This window comes from Lagopus muta, chromosome 8 (assembly GCF_023343835.1).
Source record: "Lagopus muta isolate bLagMut1 chromosome 8, bLagMut1 primary, whole genome shotgun sequence".
Lineage (NCBI taxonomy): Eukaryota > Metazoa > Chordata > Aves > Galliformes > Phasianidae > Lagopus > Lagopus muta.
In genome coordinates this window covers 31146970-31174347 of record NC_064440.1, presented here as the reverse complement: position 1 = coordinate 31174347, position 27378 = coordinate 31146970, and the positions used below count along the sequence as shown (strand labels likewise).

The following is a 27378-nucleotide window of genomic DNA, read 5'->3' as shown; positions in this document are numbered from 1 at the left end:
CCTTAATATGAAATGCCAATCTCACAATCTGCTTCAAAAGAGGTGGAGATCTATTGGATGGTTTATGTTGAATGTTTTAAAACTAATTCCAGATCAGTGGATTTGTCTTAACTTTTTGAGTCATGGGAGTTTTCCTGCAGATGTCTTCTGTGTGTTTTTAGCTTACATTTTCCTTTTTTGTTTTTAATTTGCATTTTCCTTCTTAGACAAAGGAATTTGATACATTAGGTCCAAAGGAACAGTGGATTTCTATCATTTTTTTGTTAAATAGAATAAACTTGTTAAAACAGTTTGTATTCTAGTCCTCTTGCTGGTTCTTGCATTTCAAATACGTTAGTGTCATTGGTTCTAATGGAAATGCCAATATTATGGTCAGTTCAAGGCTAATTGAAAATACTTAGGAGTTGACAGTATGGAAATTCTATAAAAGTGAATATACATAATTCTGGAAGTTATGCCTCCTATTTATTTATATGGTATTTACGACAGGTGTACAGAGCACAAAACACTGCTTGGCAGAGCAAATTCTCAGCTGTAGAACACTGTTTTTCATCATAGTGGCTACCATCAGCTGTGGATTTTCACCAGAGATAAACAAGCAGCTGTGTGCCATGCTCATGTAAAACAAATAAAAATCTGCATCAGTGGGGATGACCCACTGTCACCACTGCTGGAATGCACCACCCACTGCTCTGTGCTGACATCCACTTTTGGCCTCCATAAATGTTTGGCAAGCATCAGTGGATGTCAGTTGGGTGCCATTTTTTTTCTGTATGGAGGAACTGAGTGACAAACCTTTGCCTTATGTGCACTTCCATGTCAGCCCGCCCACCTGTTGCACGGTAACAAAGTGTAATGGAATATTGGTGGGAAGATTCAACTTTTGCTGCCATACTGCCAGCATCGTAAAATAGGAGGCATTACTTTCAGAGCAACCTCTTATTTTATTAATAGATCTTTAGTGTTCAATCCTGGTCTGAGCAGAGGAGGAGCAGTGTGCAATTAGGCAAATCTGTCGAGACGCATTGGCATGTACATAGCAATAATAGCAGTGGAAAAGGAAGCACCTAGCTGTATATAACATGCACCTTGTGCAAAGGGGAAAGTGGGAGAGGTGGTGTGTTTTTTAAGTGGAGAAGGCTTAGTTTTCAGTGACCCGTCTGGGGACTTCGTCACCAGGAGTGCTTGCTCTTAACGATTCTATGGCTGTGACTGTAGGGCAGGGAAATGCTGAAACCACATTAAACGTTTCTTTCTACTTGAATAATAAAGAAGGTCACAATGCATATTAATTTAATTAAATTAATGTGTAATCCTCAGTAGTGGCAATACCTCAACCTCCCTCCCATCTTAGTAACAAGGAGGACTCTTTCAAGTCAGGGTTCAGCAACGAAAGAGCAATGTAACTCTAAGGCAATCAGAAATTAGGATGAAAAGACTTTTCATGTTGCAGCTGGCTTTTGGTTCACCAGTGGCAGCTGTTTCGGTGTCACTACTGATAACTGATAACCTTGTCTTCTGATTACATGAGTTGTTTATGTAAGATTACATGAGAGACCCAAGAAAACGTACGTTGGGTTAGAACGCAGCGTGATTGCTATAGCTTAAGCTAATGAGCAAGTTTTTCCTTAATTAAATGAATTATGTAAATATTTCTTAATTGTCAAAATGCCAAAAGTGATATGCTGGGCTTTGGAAATCCTCTCTATTTTTAGAACGATATCAGCTTTGTTTCTTAGAATTGAAGTTTTCAGGCTAGTAACCTATAGTATGCTCAAGGCTGTTTTGATTCAGCTATACTTAATTAAGTACATAAGTTAATAATGTTTTGAGGTAGAATAAATCCTTTTGATGGTATTTTTAGCGTGCCTGCTTGCAATTAGATTCTTCCTCCACAGCAGACAGATTGGTTAGTCATTAGTTATTAAGGAAAAATTAGATAATTGTTCTAATGAGTAAACAGGGCCTTTCCCACAGGAAGCCCACGGTGTTAAGCACCACTCAGGAGGACTGTAATGAGTACTTCAAGAACATTAGAGCTCTGTGTGTATCTACCTGTATTTCAATTGCAGATGGTAAAAATTGTGGGCTAAGTTGTTATATGGTGTGTAACGTAGCTTATGTATATTCTGGCAAGGGTCCTACTGCCTTAAGCTGTAAAAAAGGAAAATGGCTATAAGGGTCCCTTCAGATAAGAAGAGATGAAGCTTGGGTGCTGAGCAGTGAGTGAGGGTAGCCATGAGGCTGTGGCCACTTCCAAACCTTGCTTTATGTTCCCAAGGAAGCCTTGCAGTGTTACTGATAAAACACACTGAGCGCCCTGCTGCCCAGGAGGCACAGAGTGAAGATGTGCCTGCCTCAGTTATCTTGATGAACTTCACGGTTGTTGAGAGTTTAAGACAAGCTCTTGGATTAAGCCTAATGCTTAATGCAACGTTCTCTTAGCTGCTCTGTGTACGAGCTGCAGTGTAAAGGGGTGCCATCTGAGTTGTGTGCAGCAGTGTGTCAGTTGTACAATGTTACAAGTGTACTCCCTGAGCGTGTACTTGATATTCTGCTGTGCTCTGGTATTGTTAGAACAAGCACTCTGTGAAAGTGAACCAACTAATGTCTGGTTTGATTTATGGTGTCTTAAACTGGGAGGTTGTAACCATAAATACTGTAGAGGATTTTGATCTTCAGATGGTGCCAAATGTTCTTCTTCTAAAAATTAGATTTCTGAATTGTGTAGTGTTAGGGAAATAAACACATGGCTTTGAATTTAAGTTTCTTTTTCTGACTATTATAGATCACAAGCTAAAGGAAGCCGTAATAGTATGTCATACATTGAACTCAATAAAATGTATTAAAATATTAACGACTGTTATTTTCCTGGTGAGTCTCTAATTTATATTGGCTCATTCAGGAATAATACAGTTCTACTTTCTGACCTATTATCAGTGTCATAGCATCACCCCAGCTCTGCTCAGCTTTTATGTTGAGAAGATTATGGCAGTGAACTGAATACTAAAGAAGCAAAAGGTGTTTAATTACGAAATTAGCACACCAGTCATTCAAAAAATGTTTTAATATTCTTCTTTCATACTCTTAAAGATTTCAAAAGCTATCTTATTCCACCTCTTATTGGTGAGGCATAAAGGGTGATGAACATATACTTTTCCAGTGTTGTGCGCATTCGTGTAGCTGTGTGTGTGTGTGTGTGTGTGTGTGTGTGTGTGTGTGTGTGTGTGTGTGTGTGTTCATACACAAATAAGTATCTGGAGAGGAATGAATGAATACCTGACTGAGTACTGGTTCTGTTCAAAGTGCTTTTCTACTTTGAAACTTCTTGATCTCATTACCACCACCCAGTGGACAAGCTTGGATGCAGTACCACATCCTGGCATGAACTTCAGGGTGCCTGGTGGCTCTTCATGCTGCTGATGCAAATGAAGCAAAGGTGGTTTCCTACTGACTGTGCAAGACTTGTGATCGATTTCTTAGATGTTTTTAACTTTAGGAAAAAAAAGCTGTATGGATGGAAAGTCATCTGATAAATGGCCACAAACTACCTGCTGTTCTATATCTCCACATGTACAGTTTTCGTATTTAATCATTAGTTTGCTTTCATTTACTAGGTTTTGTCTTGATGCTTCATTTATTTTGGATAAAAGCCTTTTGCCTCCTAAGTATTTTTGAAGTGTTGTATGTATTCAACAGATCAAGTTTGTAACTGATTAAACTGAAGTAAAGAGCAGTTATTTGGTGAAATTTAAAGCCTGGTGCTCATTAGTCAGCTCCTGTTTTAGAAATATAGGAGACAACTGGTAGGCTACTTTGAATCTCCTTGGATCTTGCCCTGTGGAGTTAATGCTCTATTGGTTTTAATGTTGAGCAGGATATGTACTTTGTTTGCTGGATTTGGGGGAATTTTAGCTATTGATGGAGGAGATGTGCCCATTCTGTGGTCTTAGTGCATTTGTTGTTTTTATTTCTGAAGGGAAGGGCATACTGTTTTATGGGATTTTCCACTTCTATCTGTATTGCTCCTGGCACTGTTGTTAGGTTATTAGGGAACTGGGTTTGAGGAGGCATTCCGGTAGTCCTGGGCTGGTCCCAGGACTCTTCCTCAGTTGCTGGTGCTTTCTGTACTGCATGTGTAATGTGTACGTGGTGGAGGGTTTGCTTCAGGGATTGTGCAGTGTGGTTTATCACAGTGAGTGGCACATCAGCTCCCTGACAGTGTCGCCTTGCAGCCTCTTGCCCTGCTGTCTACAAGCTGAAAGAAGGGCATGAAGCAGCAGTGCTTGCAGCATTTTCACTAATTAAGGCACCACTTGAGAAGTGTGCCAGGGCATCTAACACAGTTTCTAAGCTATAGGCTTCAAACAACTTTAATTTTTTTTTTTGGGGGGGGGAGAAAGACAGGGTGGGGTGCAGGGCTGACAAAGCAAAGGAAGAAAATGTTATATAGAAGAGTTCAGCACTTCTTAATACATCTCTGTGCCTGCTTTCAATATCAAGCAGTAAAATTTTGTAGCTCAATAGTACTGAGCAATGAGGCTATAGGAATGCCTCAGCTTTTTTTTTTTTTTTTTTTTTTTTCCTCAAGCTGATGAATGAATGCATTTGTAAAGTAGTGTGTAGGGCGTATTGCACCCGTAAAATGTATTTGATAAGATGTGAAGTAAGGCCTTAAATGGTGCTGGGGGAGGTTCAGGTTGGATGTTAGGAAAAAGTTCTTAGAAAAAGTGAGGTATTGGAACAGGCTGCCCAGGGAGGTGCTGGAGTCTCTGTCCCTGGAGGTGTTAATGAACCATGGATATGTGGCTCTGAGGAATGCGATTTAGTGGGCATGGTGGTGATGGGTTGAACTTGGTGATCTTAGAGAGGTTTTACAACCTTAATGATTCTATGATTCTGTTCCACCATAATGGCCTTTAAGAGGTGAACAGGATGCTTCCATTTTTCCTTGCGTGTAATGCAAGGATGGCAGGCATCTAAAGAGCAGGGGCAAACATGGGTGGCTAAGTGGTAAAAATAAAGAAATGAAGGAGAGCAATAAGAGGAGACTGAAAGTAGAGGAGATGATTTTTAAAACAACAGCATGATGTAGAAGTGCGTCTTAAAGTGCTGTGAGGGAGATGTTCTTAAAACAGTCTGAGTTGTAGCGAATGCAGTGGGAATTGCTGTGGGAGCTGAACTGAGTTTCTTGTGACTTACTGTGCAGACAATCCTTGCCATCCTTGATGGATATGTTTCAGCAGCGAGATAAGTGAGTTCTCGGAATATGTTCAGTGGGTAATACACACACTGGGATGTGCTTTGGAGGTTGTTAAACAAAAGGTGACTGTTGATACTGTGGAGTATTTTTCTCTGAATTACACTGTGCCTATTTCTTGAATGATTAATTCTACCGAGTGTCAAACTGCAGAATACTATTCTAATTGTCACAGGCAGAATAGGATAGAGGTGGAAATAGGTAAGGCTTGGAGGTATGTAGAGCCATAGGCTCAGGGAGTTATGAAGTAGCCATTAATTAAGATGGGAAAGAAGGTTTGGAAAAGAAGCACTTCCCTGAGCACGTGTGATCATAGCAGAGAGACAGAGGCAGAAAGAATGCAGGAAAGGGACTTCTGAAGGACACGTAAGGAAAAGTGGAGATAGAAGAGCAGCCAAAAAGAGAAGAGTGACCAACCAGAAAAAGTAGAAGACATAAATTTTGCTTATTATGTGCTCTTTAGTGCCCGTTCTCATTTCCCATGGTCTTGTATGCCTAGTAAGAGCACGCAAGCAGTGTTGGCTGAAAGCAGCCAGCCCTGGCCGTGCAAATGTGTGCTTGTGGAAGGCAATTATATGCTGGTGACATACAATGAAGTGGGCAGCAGAAGTATTTCAGAGAAGAATGTTCTTGTTCTTTGCAACAGTGACTGTGGGAAGGGCTGTCTACTAGGAGCTGGCTTAATGGGAACATAATGTACAGGAAGGTGGTGCTTAGTGTGTTGTATGCCCTGGTCCAGAAAAATGGAGTGGCAGTAGTTTTCTTTTAATTTTTCATTGCTGTTTCAGCCTTTTCATTACTTTATCCTATCCAAACTTGGGATGTTTTTGGAAATCTCGCTGCCCAGAGGAGCTTCCCAACAAACCTTCCAGTTGGCAGTTGTTCCATTGCCAGCACCACCAGGAAATCTAACATGATGGCTTCCAGCAACCTGGTGCATATGTGTGGGAGTCCAATCATGGTGATATTTCCACCTGTGGGACTGCCTGGGATTGAAACTGGGGTGCGAAGCTGCAGCGATCATAAACACAGCAAACGTTTATGATACTGACTTCATAGTTATGCTGCAATAAACCTGACTATATTTGGCTATATACGTATGTATGTGCAAACAGAAAAGCAGTGTGCTATTATGTGTGTGTACATTTTTCACCCTCTCTTTTGAGCTGTAGCTGCAGCAAACTGTGGCACCTCACCTGTCCCTCAGCTGTCAGAATTGACTGCTGATGGTATTTCCAGGATTCCTTCCAAAGCACTGCAGCCTTGGAAGGATGAATGATAGCTGTCACACTGTGCTGCTCTCTGTAGGATGGGGAACAGAACAGATAGCCAAGTCTTATCGGAGTGAGGCACCTCCTGTAGATTGTTGCTTCCTCTACCAAGGATACAAGCTGCACAGATGCTGATGGGAAAAGGGTCTGTCCCCGTTCACCCCTTGTGTTTCCTACCTGCAGTTCCTTTTATTTTTGAGGATGGGATGGATAGGCTCCCGGTATCTTGTTGCCAGCAGTAAGTGCAGACTGGGGCTTGTTTTTGAAGGTTACATTGTGCTTCTGGGCTTGTTTTCTTTTTTAGCTTTGGAATTTATCATTTTAGCCTCTTGATTTTTAGGTATGTAAAAGAAAGTAAGCGAGGAGGCAAGCTGGCTCAGGATGTGCGGTGCCTTCTGTGCTAAGGCTGCAGGTCAGGGGTCTCTGAGGGGAAAAAAGGACTCGAGCATCTTCCATACGCCCATCTTTTATGCTGTGACAAAGCGTGGCGCTGCATGAAGGCCTTACCCTGAGCAGGGAGCGGAGGGCGCGGCACGGGCAGCGCCTGCTGCCGCTCCTGCTGCCGCTCCTCCTGCCGCCGCCTTTGTTCGCAGCGGCGCGGAGGGCAGAGCGGGGCCGTCCCCGCTTCGTCGTCCGTTTTCAGTGCGCCCCCCGGGGCAGCGCGAGTGAGCGCCGGTGCGCCCCGTGAGCCTGCGGCACCCGCTGGGTCCCCTCTCCGGGTGAAGCGGCGTGCGAGCCCGGCTTGGCGTAAATGATAACGCGGATGTAGAAACGTAGAATAAGAGGCGGCGGCGGGGTGGAGAGAGGGAGAGGGCCCGAGCATCCCTCCCCACCCCCCAGATCGCGCGGAAACCGGCCCCGCCCAGTAAAGAAAAGAGAGGAAAAAATGAAAGGAGGGATCCGGCGGGGCGGGCCGAGGGCTTTTCCCGTCCGCCCCCCGTCCCTCCCCTTTACCTGCGGGCCCGGGGGGGCGGCGGAGGCGGCGTGTGCCCGATGTCCCCCCCTGCCCGCCGCCGGCCCGGTGGCTCCCTGCCATTGGCTCGGCGCAGCGGACCGGCACGGCCGCCCGCTATAACAGCGCTATGCCCGCCGCGGGCGGCGGCTCACACGGCGCCGGCGAAGCCTCGGCGATGCCGCCGCTCCTCCTCCTCCTCGTTCTCCCCCGCCGCCGCCTCCTCCTCCCCCGCCAGCCGCCGCCGTGCCGGCTGTGAGCCGCGGGGCCGCGCATGCCGCGGGGCTCCCGAGAGGGCCCCCATCGCCCGGGGAGCCCCGGCCCCATGGAGTGCTACTACATCGTCATCAGCTCGGCGCACCTCAGCAACGGCCACTTTCGCAACATCAAGGGAGTTTTCCGAGGCCCCCTCAGCAAGAACGGGGACAAAACTCTGGTAATGGCTTCTCCTCCCGCATCCCCCGCCCCGCGCTCCCCTGCCCTTCGCAGCGGAGTCTCCGCCGAGGTGCAAACTGCTGCGTGTGCGTCGGCGCCGGTGCGGGAAGCCGGAGCCCCGGCCGGGCGCTTTCGTTATCGTTCTCGATAGATACATCTGCAGGAGTGTACGGTGGTGCCTTGCTGTGCCGGGGGTGGGGCTCAGCCGTTCCGCGGACGGCGGGGCTCTGCGCCTCTGTCCAGCACCTTGTTCGCTGGGGTTCGCGGCGGCTTCTGCGCTCCGGGCTCGGCGCGGCGGTTGGGCAGGCGGTGGCTGGGAGCCCGGCGGGGACGGCTGGGGATGGGCACCCCGGGGTAGGCAGGGCTCAGCGACCTACACGGGGGTCGACGGCATGAAGCTCCGGTGCGAGTGCTGAAGCTGTCCGGGGATGCGGCCAGTGCGTATCTGGTGCTGGGGGCAAGGTGCCGGTCACTAGACGGTTCGCGTCGCCCCGGGCACGGAGGGCAGAGGGAGGTCCCAGTCTGGAAGTGCAGCGAGGAGCAGTAACTTGTTTGCTTGGGGTACAGGCTCTTCGGGTGCAAAGCTTCATTTCTTTGCTAGCGGTTTTGTAAGCACTATAAATTTGTGCTAGGTAGTTGGTTGCCCAGTTATTTAAAAAACAAAACTGTAGGTTTGGAAGGGGTCGATCAGTTAAAAGCACCTGGCTGGCCAACTTGGGAATGGCTGCGCAGCGGATCAGCTCTGTCACTGTGCGGACACGCTGCGTTGCTGCCTTAGCATCTCCTGCCTCCCGCCTTGTGCTGACTTGCTGTGCTGTCGCTTCCCAAACTTCAGCTGGCAAAGAGGGGCACCTCAGCCCAGTGCGTGCCCTTCTGCCCACGTGAGGCTGGGCACCGGCACGGGCTGGGCACTGTTCTGTCTCGGTTGTGCTGCAGGAGGTGTTGGGGCTGCGGGGCTCAGCCGTGCTGCCGTCTCTCTTTTCCCAATCCCTTCTGCAGGAGCAGAAGCAGGGCTCGCTGCCCATCTTCCCATTCCCTCGAATGCACGCCCTATATTGATGGGGAATTTACTGAAGTACTTAACATTTGCTGGAGTTGGCAAGCCTGCAATTTCTTCCTAAATAAAGAGATTAAAGCAAGGCTGAGCCAAGTCGTAAAAATAGTAACTACTACGAGAGAATCCGCGGCAGATTTTTGGATGGTTTCAAGTGTAAAGTTCCTGCTTTCATGTTGTAAATCTTACAACAATTTTATGTGCTGTAGCTTCTGCCTATTTTTCTATGAGGAAATACATTCTTGGAATTATAACCAAATATTTGTAGCATCCATGAGATGGCAATGTGTGTGTAATATCTCACTGTCACAGCTGCCAACCCAAGACCTACTGTAGCAGTCCTCAGAACACTTTAAATAATTGCATGAAGCATCGCCTTCTCTCTGCAGAACAATTTCAGTCATGATACGTTTGGCAGGCTGAGACTGCTCTGGTGTAACTTTGGGGCTGTGCATCATCTTGCAGTTCATAATTGATCCTGTTTCAGCAATGTTTTTTTTTTTTTTTATTTTCCTTGATATAAAAAGAGTTTGGATTTTTATTTTTTGAGAAAACATGAGTTACCAAAATGTGTTTGAGGAGACACATCTAAAACTTCATACGAACATACTACACAGGCTTTGAAACACTCTGGAAAGAAATCTACCTCAAATTTCCTTTTCAGTAAGACAGAATAGATGCTTGTGGGGGAAAAAGAACAGCACTGGTTATGACTTTGCCATTAGAGCCCTTACAGCTTGTGCTGTAAGCAGGGAGAGGTATGACTGGTTTTCACTGGGCTAGAAAGGAAGAGTTGTTGATGTTTGCTCTCTTAACAGCATAGCGAAGTCCCTCGCTGTGAAACAAATGGAATAGATGCAGACATCAAGACTTACTTGCGTTGGGGTCAGTTCTGCTATCAAGTAGATACACATACTGTTGCAGTGTGGCATGGTTAGGTAGCTCGGATGAACACTTCTGAGGCACTGAAGTACCTTTCAGACAGCTTCTACTGGAAAATCAAACGTTAGATCACTTTGGAGGATTGGGTGCTTTTACTGTAGAGAGGTTTTCAGCCTTACAAAGGTGAAAATCTTTACTAACACAGAGTAGAATACACCTCTACAGTTTCTGATGGGAACACCAGCTTTGTTAACATGTTCTCAGTATCTTCTGTCCTACAAAAAGCCTAGGAAAACTGATGATGTCTAAGTAAGAAAGCCAGAAGTATTTTGGAGCAGCTCTGACTCAGGCACATTTTCTCATTTTGCTTTCAAATATTTGGTCTGGGGTTTTCCGTGCTCCTCACCCATGTTTTCTGAAAATCCCTGCTCGCTCATAAGCTGAGGAGAACCTGAGGACAGCCGTTGTTGACACGTTGTAGAATTGCCTCAGTGCAGAACTTGGCACACTTATTAGCCTTGCTCCTTTTGAGGAGCTCTAACCCCATCCTCCACAAGAAGGTAAGATTCTGTGCACTCTGCTAGAGTTTTATAGCAAGTAGTGCTGGTCATGGTCTAATGATGAAGCCGGGTTCTTGGTTGTTTATTTTCCCCGCCTCACTACTGTGCTTAAACGCTTAACAGCATATGTGCTTTTGTATCACCAAAACCTCCTGCCAAGAATGAATACAGATGCTGTCTTTACGTGATTTAATGTTAGCCTGTCTGCAAAACTGGAGCTCATGAGGTTTCTGGAGAGGAAAATCGTTAGAGTTTTTGCCTTTTGTCCTGCTCTGGAGGGGTCTGGGATTCATTTGGAACTGTTCCTTTCTGCCCTACTCTCCAAAAGAGGACAGGAGAAACACTTTTTCCTATGTGTTTGTCCCTGCCAGTGATTCTTACCTGGTTGTCTTTTGACAGCGTTCTGCTTCACACATTTAATTTAAAGCTTTAAAAAGTTTTGGTTCAAAGCTCCCATAACGTAATGGGAAGAAAGAGGTAGCAGGCCCTGCTCACCAGGCAGGGAACATGAAGCACAAAGCTTTGTGCTTTCTGCTTTGGTTGGAAAAGAAGAAGGGTTTAAAGAAAAAAAATAGTAATAAAAAAAAAAATTGAAGCTCTATGCAGATTTGCCACTAATGACTGTGAGATCTCCTTGTCCCTGTGTTGGCCAAGGGTTCGAGAGCCAGCCAACATCCTGCTGCTAAGCCTTGGGGAGGTAGGAAGCCTCACTTTTCCCAATGGAGAAGATCAGATAGCTCCTTTTGGGTAAAAAGGGGGAAATTGCAGTATTTCTATTGCCTTATTCGCAGGCAGGTCATTTCCCTAGTCTTGCATAGCTGTACTGCCTACTGAGTGCAGAAAGATGAGATGGGGTTATACGGGAGATGGAAGCAAGGGAATAAGAGGTGAAAGTAAGAAGTAGGAGAAGGGAAAGACCCCAGTTCTGGCAAGGCAAGACAGGAAAGAGCAAAGGCATGAGAAGGAATGAAGAAAAGGATGTATTTAAGCAATCTGAGGAAAATAGACTACCATGAAAAACACTTTCATTAAATGGGAAAAATTGCTTGTGCACGAGCTTTGGGTGAGATGATGGGGAAGAATGAAGGAATGTGTATCTAGTGTGGTTCTGACTATCTGATGCTACAGCTTTGCAGTATGAGTGCTCTGTAATGAGCCTGGATAACTGCTCAGTGCATGAAGGGCACACTTACTCAATTATAACCCATTGCTCCTTGCTAGGAAAATAAATAGGAATTATGAATTGATGTGAAGGAGGCTCAGCATATGTGGAAGAATAGCATCTAAACTCATAAATTTCCTTGGAAAATGTAGGAGTTTTAATAAAAGAAATTGGTGGTATCTGGGCTCTTGAATAAGGCTTTATTTTCTCCCATGGCAGTTCCTGCCATCTGAAGCATTCTTCAAATAGGTGTAATCTCATAATGATAGCTAATCTGCTGCTGAAGTACTTCACGTAATTTCAGCCCTTTAGAAAGGATGTTGTTGGTTTTGTTGGTGTGCATGAACAGATCGCTGCCTGTCCTTTGTGTTGCAGGCAGTTTTTAAACTAGAAACTCAGGGCTTACGATGGGGTCAGAAAAACGTACCAAAGGTAATGTTCTGATGCTCTTTCTGTGTTTTTGTGTAATAATGCTTATTTCTTGGTGGTTTAGTGAATGAATGCGGGCCTGATTGGCCATTTATTGTCAGGGTTCATTCTCAGCGTCTTTGAAGGTTTTCCCTACTTTTCTTAGTTATCTATACTTTTCCCTTTGCTCCATCTCTTCCTTTTTGTGGTCTGTGAGAGAGGACTGGCTGTGGAAGGCCTGTTTATGTTTAGCTGGACAAATACGTTTTCTCCATCGGTGATCAGAAGTAATGCCCTGTTTACATGTAGTAGGTCAGGGAAGGATTGTGATGTGCTGATCGCAGAAATCCATTGTTTTGTCCAACAGTAACACCTCTCTCAACTCTCTGTGTATGTCTACATGTACATACATATGTATCTGTGCATTCAGCTGTATGTACACAGAGACTGCAGAGATAGAAGATGCATAGTGCTTCCTGCTGCAAGAGTGACAGGCATGAATGTTCTCAGACTGGAACCTGTGCTGCTGTGGTTGATTCAGCTCTGAGCTCTGTGTGATGTGTCTCGTGAAGATAAGAGACACAGCAGCTCCATCCATGTTGCCACCACACAGGAGAGCTTTGTGGCTCCAAGTCAGCTCTGACATGAGCACAGGGAACGTGTGTTGGCATTTAGCATACAGCATAGGCACAGGTCTGTCTAAATAGCTGTTGGATGTCCATTCACACCGTTACCAACATCTACCTCATACTCATGTTTATGGTACTAAGTTGCTTTGAATGTTTAATACATATGTGTATGTATTTGAGTTCTGGGCCTTAGTTACAGTTTTATAAAAAACTGTGGAATTCAGATATTGATTACACTTGTGTATATTGAAAATGCCATCTGTTGTTCAGGCTGTCTGTTGCCTTTCTTTCTTTTACGTTTTGTAGAATATAGTTGTATTTCTAGATCAACTGAAGTAAACACGTTGTGGTGGACATGGAAATCTATTTTGTGAGCAGATGCGTGGAATATATACATAAAGAGAGAGCTTCTATGCTACAAACAATATGTATCTGAGGATCTTGGGTACCAAGACAGGAGCTGTAGGGGGACACTTGCTGTTTGGTACCTCACTCAACCGATCCTTAATTGCAGGCTTGCACCCCCATGATCTGAAAGGAACCATTGGGGCATTTTGAGCTGAGCACCACACAATTGTTTAGTTGCATACGGTAGTTGTGAGCAATCAGTGTTAACACAGCGTGCATCTATGGGCTTGTAGCATCAGTGCCACAGGCTCACCAAGGGTCTAACACTTGAACCTGAAGTTATGTGGCAGAGTGACTTGCAAAAAGTCAAGCCGTGTATTGAATTTGGCAGAGTGGGAAATGAATGTCACCTATTACTTTTATATCTTGTGTCCTATGGAGCTCTTTATGTCTTTGGTATTTTCTGTGCTCGTGAGCTGATTGTTGGATGTGAGAATGTTCAAACTTTTTTCTATGAAAGCAGCTAAAACTCATTAACAATTTTAAACAACAACAAAATCTACTTAAGTTAATTTGAACAGTTAATCAGTGCCATTTAAATAACAATTGAGAAGCAGCCACTGAGAAAACAATGGAATAATTTAATAGCATGGAATTAACAGTAAGATTGTATCTTTATTGTACTTGTTGCATTAATTCGTATGAATGCAAGTGACTTGTTGCATTGTATAAGGCTCTAGGTAAGAGCGCCTGTTCAGAGCATTTTCAGCTGGATTCATTCTCCGCTGGATTGAACAGGAGGTTGTTACAACCTCATGAGTCTCGTGCAGTGAGAATAAAATACTCCTGCTATTCTTGTTTTATCTTATGGCTCTCAAAGCTGAGGTTGGTTTATATGAACAGAATTCAAATTCAGCTGTAGAAGAAAGTGCTCAGCAGCAGTGGTTCCTCTTACCACACTACATTGTGCTTAATTTTGGAAGTTCAGCATGTGCTCGGTGCTTTCATCTGCATCAGACTCCATAGGAACGCATGGTCTGGTCTAGAGAATAGTAGGAGCTGGGTTCTGATGTGCAACAGATTTAAACTGGGGCAGAGTCTGATTCAAGTAGAGTTACGACTGAGCTTTTGTACTGTAAAAGCTTATTAAATGCATGGTAAACTTCAAACACATCGGTATTCTGTTGGATGTAATTAGGCTATTACCATGGTTAAATTAGTACACTTGTTCAGGTTTTTTTCCAGATCAAGGCCTTAAAGCGTAAGGAGAGCCTTCGCCTTGAATATTTTCAGATGCAAATATCCATAGCAATCTTGTAGCTCAGAGATACTGAACATTAATTTTAACACACAGCTCGAATACACTAACTAGAACACAGCAAGTGTGTTTCTGGCTACTCAAAACCAGTCATATTTTTTTGTTTCAATAGGGTTCTGAAACCCTGTTACTGAGCATTCTCAATGTGCAGGTTGGAGTTCTGGAAGCCTTACCTCTCCTGCAGGCTGTGGGAAGGGGCTGCTTCCTACCTGCTAACAGTAGGGATTCACCGCTGGTAAAACTGCTCAGCAGTGAGGAGCAGATCTGGAGGGCGCTGAGATGAAGAGCGGTCAGAGCTTAGCACAGTGGGTTTTGGAGCAGGGCTTTTGACCAAGTTAACTGCAAGGTCTTGGGTACCCCTGACTGGTAGCAATGAAAATACTTCCTTTTTCTGCCTGGCTCTTAGGCGTGCCAGGAGGACAATTAGTTCCTGCTGAAAGCAAAGCGGATGGATAGATGCATCCTGGGATACAGGAATGGGCTAGATAATCCCATGAAATCAATCTGTGGCATTTTGTCTTATTGAATATCTTAACACAATTAATGGAGATGATGGCCTTATTTGTTGCATAGATTATTTACCCTGGTGGCCAGGGAAACTGAGCTGATTTTCTTTTTTGCTTGTGATTCAAATGTGAGCATGGGAGAGGCAGTGAGCCTTCCTAATTTAGCTGTGTTTTGGCCTATTACTATAAACAAGCACTAATCAGACCCTTTTATTTTGCCACGCGTGTTTGGAGAGAGAACAAACACTGTTCCTTTGGCACTGGAGAGAGACTGTTCCAGGATGAGCTGGAGCTTGATTTTGTTTAAAAAGAGCAAAAAGTAAACAAAACAACATTTACTCACAAGGAGCTGGACTTGTTTAACCTTGTTTTTTCCAAGAGAGATAAGAAACTGCTTGAAGGCAATGGGGAGCTGGAATTGTAAACTTCTACAGCAATTAATTTATTTGGTTACGATGTGTTTGCAGTTCCCCTCCCCTGAGGACTGGCAGTGGCAGGGGCATAGGCTGGGCAGAGGGTTTCCTTTGCCCTTGGCACAGAATGCTTTTTCTGAGCATCCAAGCTGTGTGTGGATGTGAATTCCTGTGCAGCCCTGTTCTTTAGTAGTTCAGAGAGCACGTTTCCAAGTATTTTCAAAATGGAAATGCAGGTTCCAACCTTTAGTGGCTGTGCAGATAGCGTTGTAAGAAAGGAAATGCAATTTCTTCCCCTGCTGCACTAAGAGCAAATGCCTAAATAAGACTTAAGGACTCAACCTGACTTTCCACCCTGGTGTTCCTGTCCTGCTTGTGTCTGCCAACAGCCAGGGCTTTGACTTCAGATTCTTGAAAAAGGCCTTGGAAAACGGTTAGATTGAGGTGAGGAGCTGGGAGATATATATATATATATTTTAGTCTCTCATCAGTATTCTCTAGCTGTACAAAGGATTTAGAAACATCATTTGAACTGGTCAGGCTTTTTGTCTGACTGTGCTGATTTGCATTTCTTGAAGATGAATTTTTTTGTCAGTGTGGTAATTTTAGATTCTCCCCAAATAGCAAGTGATCAGGCTGCTCCTGCTGGGGCCAGGACTGGCTCCAGTATTCAATTTGCTGCCTTTCTCCCATCTAGCTCATAGCCACGTTCTGCAAGCTGGGTAGGTCTTGGCCAGGTCTTCCTCTTTAGAACTTTTTTATTGCAAAACATCTGTGGAGCTCTTTACCAGCTATAGAAGACTTTACTGAAATAGGAAAAGTGCTGTTTCCAGCTTACTGATAACGTCCTTCTACAGAAAAATGAACCTATGCGTCTGAGACTGCATTTAAAACGAAAAAAAAAAGATCAGATTCTTTTACTTTGTATTAGTTTCCATAAAGTTTTGGTAAATAGATTTACAAATTGATTTACGTGGCAGAAGGTAATTATTCTTTCAGGTTAGCTGTTCAAATAGCTGCAGTTTCTAAGTATTTAATTTCAGTTGAAAGTGTTTCTAGAAGGAGACCACAATACCCATTAGCAAATAGCTTATCAATTGCTGCTTAGTAATGTGGTTTTTCATAAAATGTCTGGCATTGAAACTTTGGGGACAATCCTGACTCTGTGTGGCATTTTGATCTGAACAGTGGTTTGGTGAAGCTGTCAGTGAAGGCAACCTGAACCGAAATTTTTCAATCAAAAAGCTTGAGAATAATATAAAATAGGTATGCAAAGGAATCAGAAATACCCAGTAGAGAGAAAATGAGAAATTACTAAATAATAGCAAAGAGATAATTGATGTGATTGCTTCAGCGATGGAGAATAGCTCAGCAGCAAAGTTCTGCCTCTTCTTGCATATTCGTGCCAGTGGGTATAGTGTCTGCTTTGTTCACTGAGGAACTTGAGAGATTCACAGTGGTCTTGGTAAGGCAGATAGCTCAGAGTTGTGCAGTGGGAGGCAGTGGGCCCCTGTGGGAGTGTGAGAAACTGATCAAGTACAGTGGAAAATAACAAATTACTGTGAGAGTGGTCAAGCTGTGGAGAGGCTGTCAGATCTCCATCCTTGGAAATGCTCAGAACTTTACTGCACAGCCTTAATCTACACAGCAATGTTTTAAGAAAGGCACGAGACTGAATGTCCCTTCCAACCTCACTCGTGTCATGATTCTGAGTTCAATCTGCTGGGGAGTGGCTTTTGATGTATTCTGCCATGATGAGGTTCTTTGGGGAGCAAGGCGTGCAGCTGTCACGTTCTGCTCACAGCTTTTTGGGATTACTCTCTTCTCCCCTCACTCCAGTTCAGGTGCAGCTGACAGAAGCAGCATCACCATCAGCTTTCTCTGGGGATCTCCTAACTATCAGAGATCCAAACCCTAGTGCTTCTTGTAGCTCCAAGAAATAAATCAAGCGCAACTGTTGAATCTACTGGTGATTTCTTTTCAGGCATTCCTGAGCTGAGTCATGCAATTCATTGCCAGTGACCCAATTTATAATTAAGAAAGATGATGGACTCGGAACTCTTCCAAACTAATTCATATTTAATTCCCCCCACCTCCTGTAAATCATCTGAGTTACCAGCAGTATTTTATTGATTACACTTTTTCATATTAAAAAGTGCTGGCGAGTATACTCCTAATTTTGGAAAGGCTTTTAAAAGGCACTCAGGAGGACTATTGATAAAGAAGTGATTTGTTTTTGGTAGAACATTATCGTGCAGAGGCAAGATAGATCAAACTGAGCATTTTCTAAAGAGGTTGTATGCTGATTGTCTGGCATTGACAGAGATGAAATCCAGTATTATTGAGTCATCATTATGGGCAGATGCCTTCTCTGTATTGGCAAAGAAATCTGGGAAGCAGCAGCCTGTCCTGATCTTCATGTTTTCTCCACTGTACAACAGAGAGAAAAGCTTTTATGTGCTTTTGAACTGAGAAGCATAAAGAACTTGCAAAGTTTACAGTCTGTTGATCTGTTGATCTTGCTCTTCTAAAGATAGGTCAGTTTGCTGTACAGGTATGGATATCTAGAAAAGCATTAAGGATGCTCTTGTGCCCAATCTTTTGCTCAGTCCATCAGCCGGGTGCAGAGGTCCAATTCTGATGTACATAGCCATTTTTTTCTTCTATATTGCAGGAGATACAGAATATAGCAGAGAAAAAAAAAGAAAAAAAAAGAAAAAGAAAAAAAAAAAGAAAGAACTCAGGCAAGTTTTCTTCTTCAACTCACCGTGCTCTCATGTTGTGGGATGGATAGTGTTAGGTTTCCATGGCCTGAGTATTTCCAGGAAATTGGCCAGATATTTTGCATCCCATCATACAGTAGGTACGGTTTGGTGTGGGATGTCTTTGTTTTATACTTAGATGCAAATACACGCACATGCCCACGTATAAAATAGCTGTTTTGTCTACATTCAGGTCTATTTTTTAATGCAGTGGTATGACATTGTATTAATTCTTCTGATGTTACATATACAACTTCTTATAATGTTCTGATTGTCTGTGTTTTACTTAAATATGATTCTGAGGGAAAGTGTCAAAGCTCCTTCTGTCTTTTCTGTAAGAAGGGACTGGTTCAAACAAATAGATAATGCCATCAAGTAAATTGGAGGATGAGTAGAAGACCAGCTTTGGAGAAGTCCCCATAGAGCAAGTCTGTCTACACGAAGACTGTGTTCTCCTCTGCTCCCATCACAACTAGCAGAGGTTTTGATGCTGCTTGGAAGCTTTTTGGTCATGGTGGATCAAGCAGTGGCTAAAGCTACACCACAGTGTAGTCAAGAGTTGCATGTTGGATTTATATTGAAATTGATTAGTAGAGTAACTGTAGCCATGTATAATCGCCTTCCAAAATGATCTCTCAGAAGTTTGATGCATAGTGAATGTGAAAGCTACAATATGGAAGAAATTATCAAATGGCTCAAATTCAGTGTCTCTTTGAAGACTACAGGGAGGACAGAGGAATTACATTGTATTTTACACCTGCCAAATTGAATTAGTGCTACAAATCTGTATAAATGAAATTCAGAGACCACAGTCTAGTGTCAGGTAATTAGAAGCACAGATATACTTGAAGGTTCACATCAGTTTCTTAGAAAGAGTCCTTCACATGAGTATGACCCTTGCAGAAATCAGTGTCTTTATCTCATCTATTTTAAGAATTTTGAATCAGAATGTGAAATGACTCATCCATTATTTCTTCATCTCTTCATCAGTGAGACACACAAGAAATTGTTCCTCTGATTGTTTCCCTGCAAATGTGAAATCTTTAGTTTCTTCTCTTTTCAGTGGGCAGTCATAAATCCAATTAACATTAATGAGTCTCACATGTGTGCACTGAGAGGAAAAAATGGACCTTTTGTCTCTTAAAGTATGTGTTTAACTCGAGGAAAAAAATGAAGAAAAAGCTTTTGGTGAATTACAGGTTACAAAGTCAGTAGCTTTTATCTCATTTTCCCAGTTGCTAACGCATTTGCCTAGTTCTCTCTCCCTTGTCAAGGGTCCTTGTATGAGCTATAAATGCACGATGAGTAGTGCTGTCAGTGAAGTGGAGAGCACTATATTACCTCTACTTTTAAGCTTAATCACTAATAGGCCCCATTTTGCAAAATGTCAGGGTTACAATAGGGTTAATATAACTGCACTTGTGTTTCATGATGTAATTCAGTGAAAAAATGGACGCATGAATATGGCAGCCACCTGTGAATTAAAAATACTTAGTGCCCTACTTCAAAGGCTCTCCTGTCATCTGTCGAAACAGTAAGTCTGGTGTTACGGGATGTTCATGTGTATCATCATGTACTATTCAGTGATATTTCCTGTTTGCTTTTGGGGAGCTGCGGAGCAGATTTGACTTCCTGATGACACGGGAGAAATGATGATGGAGCTCAGTGCTGTTAGCGCGTATATGTGGTTCTAGTAAATGAAACACGGGCCTCTAGAATAGCATCTGCTGTTGCTGGCAAAACAGTCTCTCTTCAGGCAATTTTGCATAATTTATTGCCAGATAGACCCACGTATGCTTACCGGAGCTGGGCATGAATACTGAAATTCTGGAGGAAGCACCTCTCTAAACGTGGCAGTGGGGAAGACTGGCTGGGCATGCAGCTTGCAGCGGTCGCCTGCCACCCAAACCTGCCACGTGCGCCCAATGCTCCTCCTGGGTCACAGCTGACATGAAAAACGCCCCAAGGAGCTCACTGCAGTATAAGTACACCGAAACCATATGGTCCTTCAGAGTTGTAATATTACTTCGGAGGTTTAGAAATAGCATTTTTATTAGCTGTAATCACTTCAACATTTAAATCCATGTAAGTACTCAGTGTAGTTGTTTTGCCATGCAAATCTGGCCTGCAGTTCGGTTGAAAATAGAAAGCATTGACATTCCAAGGAAAAATGTTGTGGAAGGACTTTTGGTCAGCCTGTGTGTTAGGAGATGTCTGGCAAGGTCATGTCTACCCTCTGAGAGGAAGAGGTTACCTCTGCACTGCGTGAGAAGATGTATTGTGTATGCTACGTGGGATGCTTCATAGCTGCTGTTACATTTTCTGTAGTTAAAAATAAAAAATCTGAACTCCTAATATGCTTACTATTTTTGCAACTCCTTCCTCTCGGTTATATGTAGCTAAGGCCATTTTGTGCTAATTGCCATCCCTCCTTGATGGTTACATCCTTCAGATATTTGTAAGCTGTAAGAATCTGCGTTACTTGCATCTTAGCAGGCTTGGAATGTTCTAGCTGTTTTCTTTTTTCTTCATGCATCAATTCCTCTAGTCTTGATTATACTGAGGCTTTTTTTTTTTTTTTTTTTTTTTTTTTTTTTAACTTCAGCATTAAAATGTGAATCTATCAAAACAGTTCCCAGTAGCCCATAAGTGGAAACTATAAGAATACTCTGGATGTTGCTATAATGGTCCCTTGATGTACAGATATCTGGGGGTGGATCATGTGGCCTGCATTTATAGTGACGTACTTATTCTATACATAGTCTCATTAAGATCACTGGGACCGCTCACTTTATCCTATTTTTATGCCATCCCTATTTCTCTCCTCCACTCATTAAATACCTTGCTGCTAATGCACCATTTGGCTATGGTGTTGGTGTGGCTTTTTTATCGTTGTCTTTTTTTTTTTTCTCGTGTCCTTAGTCGTGCCGTAAGTTGTCAGTTTCTTTTGATATATCAAATCTAACTTACCATTTCTCAAGAAGGTGCTTAAATAAAAATCTTCCTATAACATTTGTAATGTAGGCTTGTTTGTATTTTTGTGAGAAAAATGTGATCCTTGTCGAGAGCTGACAAAGGTATTTCTTCTGCAGTAATAATTGTTCAGAGCTCACATACATACATAATGAATGCACGTGTCTGTATAAGTTCTTTTCCTTGTGGGAGAAATTTAATTAATATGAAGCATTTCTACACAGAGGCAGAACTGTTTTATTTCTGACCCATTTTACTCTTATCCTCACCTCCGCACCGTCTGTGGAAAATCTGAGTGGCTCCTTTTACCCTGGCCTTGCTCTGTGCAAATGGAACCTTACTCAATGTTTCCATCTTGTCCTGGCTCTCTGAGCCCCAGCCTGCTCCCTCCTCATCTCATCCCCACCTGACCCTCCTCATCTCCCTTTCTGTTTCATGAGATGACCTGAATCCCCCAAAGTTTGTCTTGAATGACAACTGTCAAATTTGCTTCTTCCCCTGCAAATATTTGGCAGTGTTTTCTCTATCTTGAACTTAGATCTCACTGTTCTTTCTTAAACAGTTGTACAATTTAGTTCTCTAAATTTTACCATTCTGACCAGACTGACACTCATCACTTACTCACTACCAGGACTTGGGGTTCTTTCATCATTTTTCATAGATAGAATTTTTAAAATGACAGCTATAAGTGGAATGAAATTGAACTTCACAGAAGAGAAGTACTGGACTGGATAAATGGGAGGCTGCTTGAGTAACAGGCCTGCATTGCTTTCACCTCCCACTTGAGTACTGAATTTAGCAATTAGAAGAATTGAAGGAAAATGTCATTAAACTTTCAAACACTATGCTGACAAGTTAATACGTATGCTTAGGCACTTAAAAATAAAATAAAATCCTGGAGGCACTGGGATTGTCTTCTAAGCAATGGTTGTGATGACAAAGCAGTGGATTTCAGAAGCAGTTGAAGAAAATAAAAGGATTAATGATTGCTTTTGCTGGACATCAATCCACATATATTTAAACCATACAACTGTTTCTTGCTACTTTTTTTTTTTTTTTTATCCATTTCATTTCTTTATAACCATCTTTTTCTTAGTTTTCTTTTTCATTTTCATTGTTTTGGAGGGGCGGCGATTGCCAACTACACCGTGACTTGTACATGGAAGATAATTTGCTAAACACAGCTCTCTGCTGTGGTCTCTGTCCCACGCTACTGCTTTGTTTCTTTATCACCTCTTCTTTTCTTTACATTTTTCCTTTCTGTCTGTACCTCCATACTACTTCATTTGGGTTGAATTCTTTTTTGATCTTTATTCCATTTTATATCCCAGATCTTTGCAAGTTCTGAAAACCTGGTGTCGTCTTAAGAATAGATTAACTGTCAATCAGAAGACGTGGATTTAAGCTGTGAGCTTTTGTTTGGATGTTTATTTTGGTTGAAAGTGCAGAAGTGCTTTTGATTGCGTAGTAAGAATAAGGTCTCTAATACAGTTCAGTTACTTACCTCATTAATCTGTTAGATTTAGTATGGATTTAATGGTGTCATTGCAGCTGCCATTTAGCTGATTTGGAAAACAAAGTTCTTGTGTTTAGATCTGTAGGTGAGAGAATAGTACAGATGCTTTATGCTACTCAGTTTCTCTGCTTATAATACTGTGTTTGTTCCTGTGAGCACTTACAAGTGGGACAAATCCTCTCCAAGTCTGAGTAGTCAGAACTCAGAATTTTCTATTTCTAAGTGAGCACATGGCTGTTACCTGTGGTGCTTGTGCTAACAACAGACTGGGGCAGTACATTCAATGTGGAAGGTGTGCACATGCAGCTACAAATACATATAAAAAATACATTGTAATGGCCACCATTCCTTTCATGATACGAACTCCGTGGTGGAGGGCGAAGTGAGCAGGTGGTGGTGACATGAAAATGAAGGCACCTCTGCTTAAGTTTTCTTACAGAAAGTTTCTTGTACAAAAGTAATAAAAACATGATTTTTGAAGGAGAGAGGTGGAAGGTTGGGAGGAAGAGGGATTTGTCTGGTAACGAGGAAGGAAGCATGGGCTGTTTAAGTAGTGTTGCTAAAAATGCTAAGGCATATCATGCAGAAAAACACGTATGTTTTTGTATGACAACTCTGCAACTCTGGGCATTTAAAGAGTAGATTTCAAGGACCTGTGGCAGCATGAACCTTGCATGTGTACAAAGTCAGGTACAATGCAAATTGCTCCTTTTGTTGGACTTGTAAACTACATAAAATCAAAAAGTCAAGTGGATATTCAAAAATCACAGCATCATTTGACTTGGAAGGGTCCCTTGCAATGAACAGGGAGACCTACAGCTCGATCATAGTGTTCAGAAGTCTGTCCAGTCCAAGCATGGAGCATCCACCAGCTCTCTGGGCAACATATTCCAGTGCCTCATCACTCTTACTGTAAAAAAAAAAAAACAATAACCTTTGTCCTTATATCCATTCTAAATCTAAAAAACATATACATAAAAATGAATAGTGCTTAAATATGCATGCATGTTTAAGAAAGGATTGAGAAACATTTGACTCCGATATGTCAAACCTCATTGAAGAGTTTTCCTTCTTTTTTTCTCTAGCTCATCTCTCGGAAGAGTAGTCTCTCTAGATGCCCATGAAAGCCATGTGCTTGGTAATTGTGTGCTCCCTGTGCATCCACATGGATGTGCTTGTTGATATGTAAGTAAATGAGAAATTCTGGGCTCATATGAGCCATTCGTCAAGTTGGCGCTCCAAGTATGGAAACTAAATGAACTGGAAAGCAGCTTTTGTTTTTTTTTCTAGAACAAACCCCAAGCTCAAAACACACACACAAAAAATCCAAAAAAACACTTAGTGAGACATTCAGTGAAAGAGGTAACATCTTTTGAAAATTTGTACTGCCTTTCCAGGTCCGAAACAGTATTGTTTGCAAGTACTTAAATATCAGAATCTTTCCAGGGAAACGTGAGGGGTTCTTATGCGGTACGGTTACCATCTTTAATATTACAGCCCTTCCACTGACAGGAAAGACATCTCTTCGTTATTTTGTACTTAGATCCACTTACTGCCTGGAAACGTAGCCTGTACTTAAATATGTTAATTGTTTAAAGGTGTCAGATACCACAAAAGAAATGTCTGCCTTACCATGTATTAAGTGTGCTGAATAATAATTTAATATGCTCAAACCCCTAGGCAGGAAATGATGAGCTTTTCTAACATGGTGCGTATCGGAGAATTTCCGAGTCTCTTTGCATAAACAAAAAGTAGTTGTTTGGGTTTGGTTTCTGTCCATGTTGTGTACATTTTGCTTATTTAAACTACTTCAGATGTTGCTTTTAATTGTTTTATTTCATAAGGAGTGGTGTAGATTTTGCAGCACCGGTGATCCCCATCCTCTTCCTCAGTCAAACAGTGTATTTCACTCTTGTTGGATGTTAATTACAACCTACTCAAAGTTGTCAGGAGGTGATGCCTCATAAAATAGGGTCCTGTATTGCTGTTCCACTGGTTGAAATATGCAGTGCATGAGATAAATTGTGTCTTCTACTTTAAGTGGACAGTGGTGGCTGAATCAGATATTTCTGTTTGTTATGATGTTAGTGTATAATGTATACGTGCATTTGGGTAACCTAAGTACTTCTAACCTGTTGAATAGCCTGAGGATTGCTTTGGTTTTTCTCCATTTCCGCACAGCCTTCACTGTTCCACACTACTGAATGGAAACCAGGGAAGAGCTACTTACGCTTCTTAAAGCAATAAGTGGAGAATGTTTAAGTTAATCATGGGGAATGTAAGAATGATCACATTACCTTGACTTAAAAATGTTGCCGCATGTTATCTGAGCATGCTTTTAGCCTGGGAAATGCTGGGCGAATTGATTCAGCTTAGCTTTCTTTCTTTTTGCGCTAAACTAATTAGAATCATCTTGTGTTTCTTACAGTTGCTGACAAGAGTGAGGACAGTTGACAAATATCACAGGAGTCAGGACTGCCTTATAGTATTGATGTTGCTTAAATTCCATAAACACATTGGCCTGCACCTACATTCTATTTCATTTCAGAGAGATGGTGTAGTTTTTAAGCCAGTTGCCGTTTCCTGCTTTCTACACAACGATGTCATGTGCACAGCAGTGCTGGGGCACACCAACTGGATTCTTGAAGGAGACTCCTCTTCCCTCCATGGGTTTACCAAGAAATGCAGTTTATTATGATCCCAACCAATGACTGGCTCTGAAACATGTATGAGGTCTAAGGAATCAGAGGAAGTCTAGTAAATCTTGGAGTTCCCAATCTGCTTAGGGTCCATATCTATTTACGCTGACTGCCTCACAGTACACATCCATGATGCTGTCTTATTTTGTTAATACAGACACAGCCACAAATGTCTGTGAGAAACTGAGCTATTTACCGGATCAGAATATTACTCTATGATAAGAAGGTACACACTGGACATTATGCTTATAATATAGTTAAACAATATATTGTATCCTCGTGATGAATGAGGTGATAAAGCAAGGCAAGAATAAATGATTTCTTAATTTTTGTAATATGTGCTTGCATGCAAACATTGTTATGCACAAGTGCACACAAAATTTCCTCGCCATATGATGGCTATGTCTGTTTTAGCAAGTAATGAGGCACAAAGGAAGCAGCTCCACAGACCAAGAGTGACAGAAGCCCAGAGTGCACTACTTATGGACTTCCAGGGCTTTTTCTTCGTGCTAACTCTTGTTCGCTCCAGTGACGTGGAAGGCCATGAGCAGTTGGAGTGCGTTAGGCAGGTCCTGGAGTTCATCTTCCAGCATCACTCCTGTGCTCCAAGACTTCTCCATGGTGTGAATCAAAGCATCATAAATCAGAACAGTTGGGAGATTCAGAAGTACGTGCTTTGGGGCCTGAAGTACGAATGCGGATGCATCTCCTGATGTAGTTGTTATTCTGCTGAGAAAAACGTACTAGAAACAACTCTGAACTATTTTTTTTTAAGGTGAAAGAAGAAGGTGGTAGAGAGGCTTGTGCTGTAAATGAAAGCGTCAGTGCTTTTATTAAGTCAATTTATATTAGCTGTTGGTTTTTGTTTCTCTCCAGCAGAACATTCACACCTCATTTCAAATTAATTGCTCATCATTGAAATCAGTGGAGATATCAAGAAAAGTGCAAGCTATTTTGAGTGTTTGAAGGCAGTCTGTTTCCCTACCCCCAACACGTCAAGGAGTTGGTCTTTTTGACTTCAGCAATAACTGCATCTGCTGGAGGAATCGTGCTTTTGCTAGTTCCTCCCCATTTCCTACCATTCCTCTTCCTCCCGTTTTCTGCTCAGTGACTGCATCTTTTAGAATTTTTTTCTTTGTTAAATTTTATTGAGCTAACTTCACAAAACATGAGATTCAGTCACTTCCTACGTTATAGCCTCTTTCAATTCAGGATTATATGAACTTGGACAGAAAAACAGAACATAATGTTTAGAAAACATTGAAAATAGTTAAAGACTTAAATTTTTTTTAATTTTTATATTTCTCTGAAATAAGGAGGAATTTGATGCAGAAGTTAAGGAATTAGATCAGATGCAGTGCTTGTCTTACAGGAGGGCAGCTTGGCACCAGCACAGCAAAGCTGCCCTCTGACTTCTTCAGCACAGCAGTTGTTGCAGTATCACAGCAGCAAAATAATTTGATGCTTTCTCCAGCCTTCTGTAATTGCCTGGCTTAGACCTGAGCATGTGAAATAGCACAGGGAAAAGCTAACTTAACTTTCAGGTTTAAATAAAGCATCATCATAACCAAGATGCAGGCAGTTCTCCCCTCTTGGAATTTCTGAACAGTTTGCACTTGCTCTTTCTGGCTTATCTTCCTTCCCTCTATTGCTTATATTGCATGACTCCGCAGTGCGACAGGGCCAAGGCTGTGCAGCTTAGGTGAGCAAAGGAATTGGTGTAACCAGGCTGATGGTCTTTAGTCTTCTATTTTATTTTATTTTTTTTCCTCTCTTTGGTCTTACTGAAGTTTGCAACAAACCTCCAGCTGGATTTAATGCTGGAGCTCCTTTCTCCTATTTTAACTGTTTGGATGAGACTTGGTTGTTTTTCCCCTGTGTAAAATACTTTACATAGTCATTAATCATGTACTGCATGATGTTTTGGGACGTGATTGTTCTCTACTGCTGTAGCAAAATGCTGAAATGTATAAGAAAAGCAACAGTAACAGTTAGAATCGTCAACAGATGAACATTTGTAAAGTTGGGGAAGAGTAATACTCCTGCAGATACATGAGTTTTTTCCCAAAGAAAACCAGTGAACGACCAAACATTTTTGGGATATGAATAATTTTGCACAGGGTGCAAATGGTACCATTTTCCAATAGAATGATACACATGCAGCTCCCTCTTTGTGTATTTTAAAATTACAAGGCAGCCAGGTTGGTAGTGATGCTTTTATTTTTTGGTA

General features: G+C 42.3%; 1 protein-coding gene across 1 annotated transcript in view; it reads left to right on the top strand.

Moving 5' to 3' along the window:
* The first annotated feature begins 7584 nt into the window (after positions 1-7584).
* Positions 7585-27378, top strand: part of ZNF804A (zinc finger protein 804A) — a 135042-nt gene continuing 115248 nt past the window's right edge. The window contains exon 1 of the mRNA XM_048953582.1: positions 7585-7919. Coding sequence (XP_048809539.1) covers positions 7758-7919 — 162 coding nt within the window. The 5' untranslated portion in view covers positions 7585-7757. The remainder of the gene's footprint in view (positions 7920-27378) is intronic.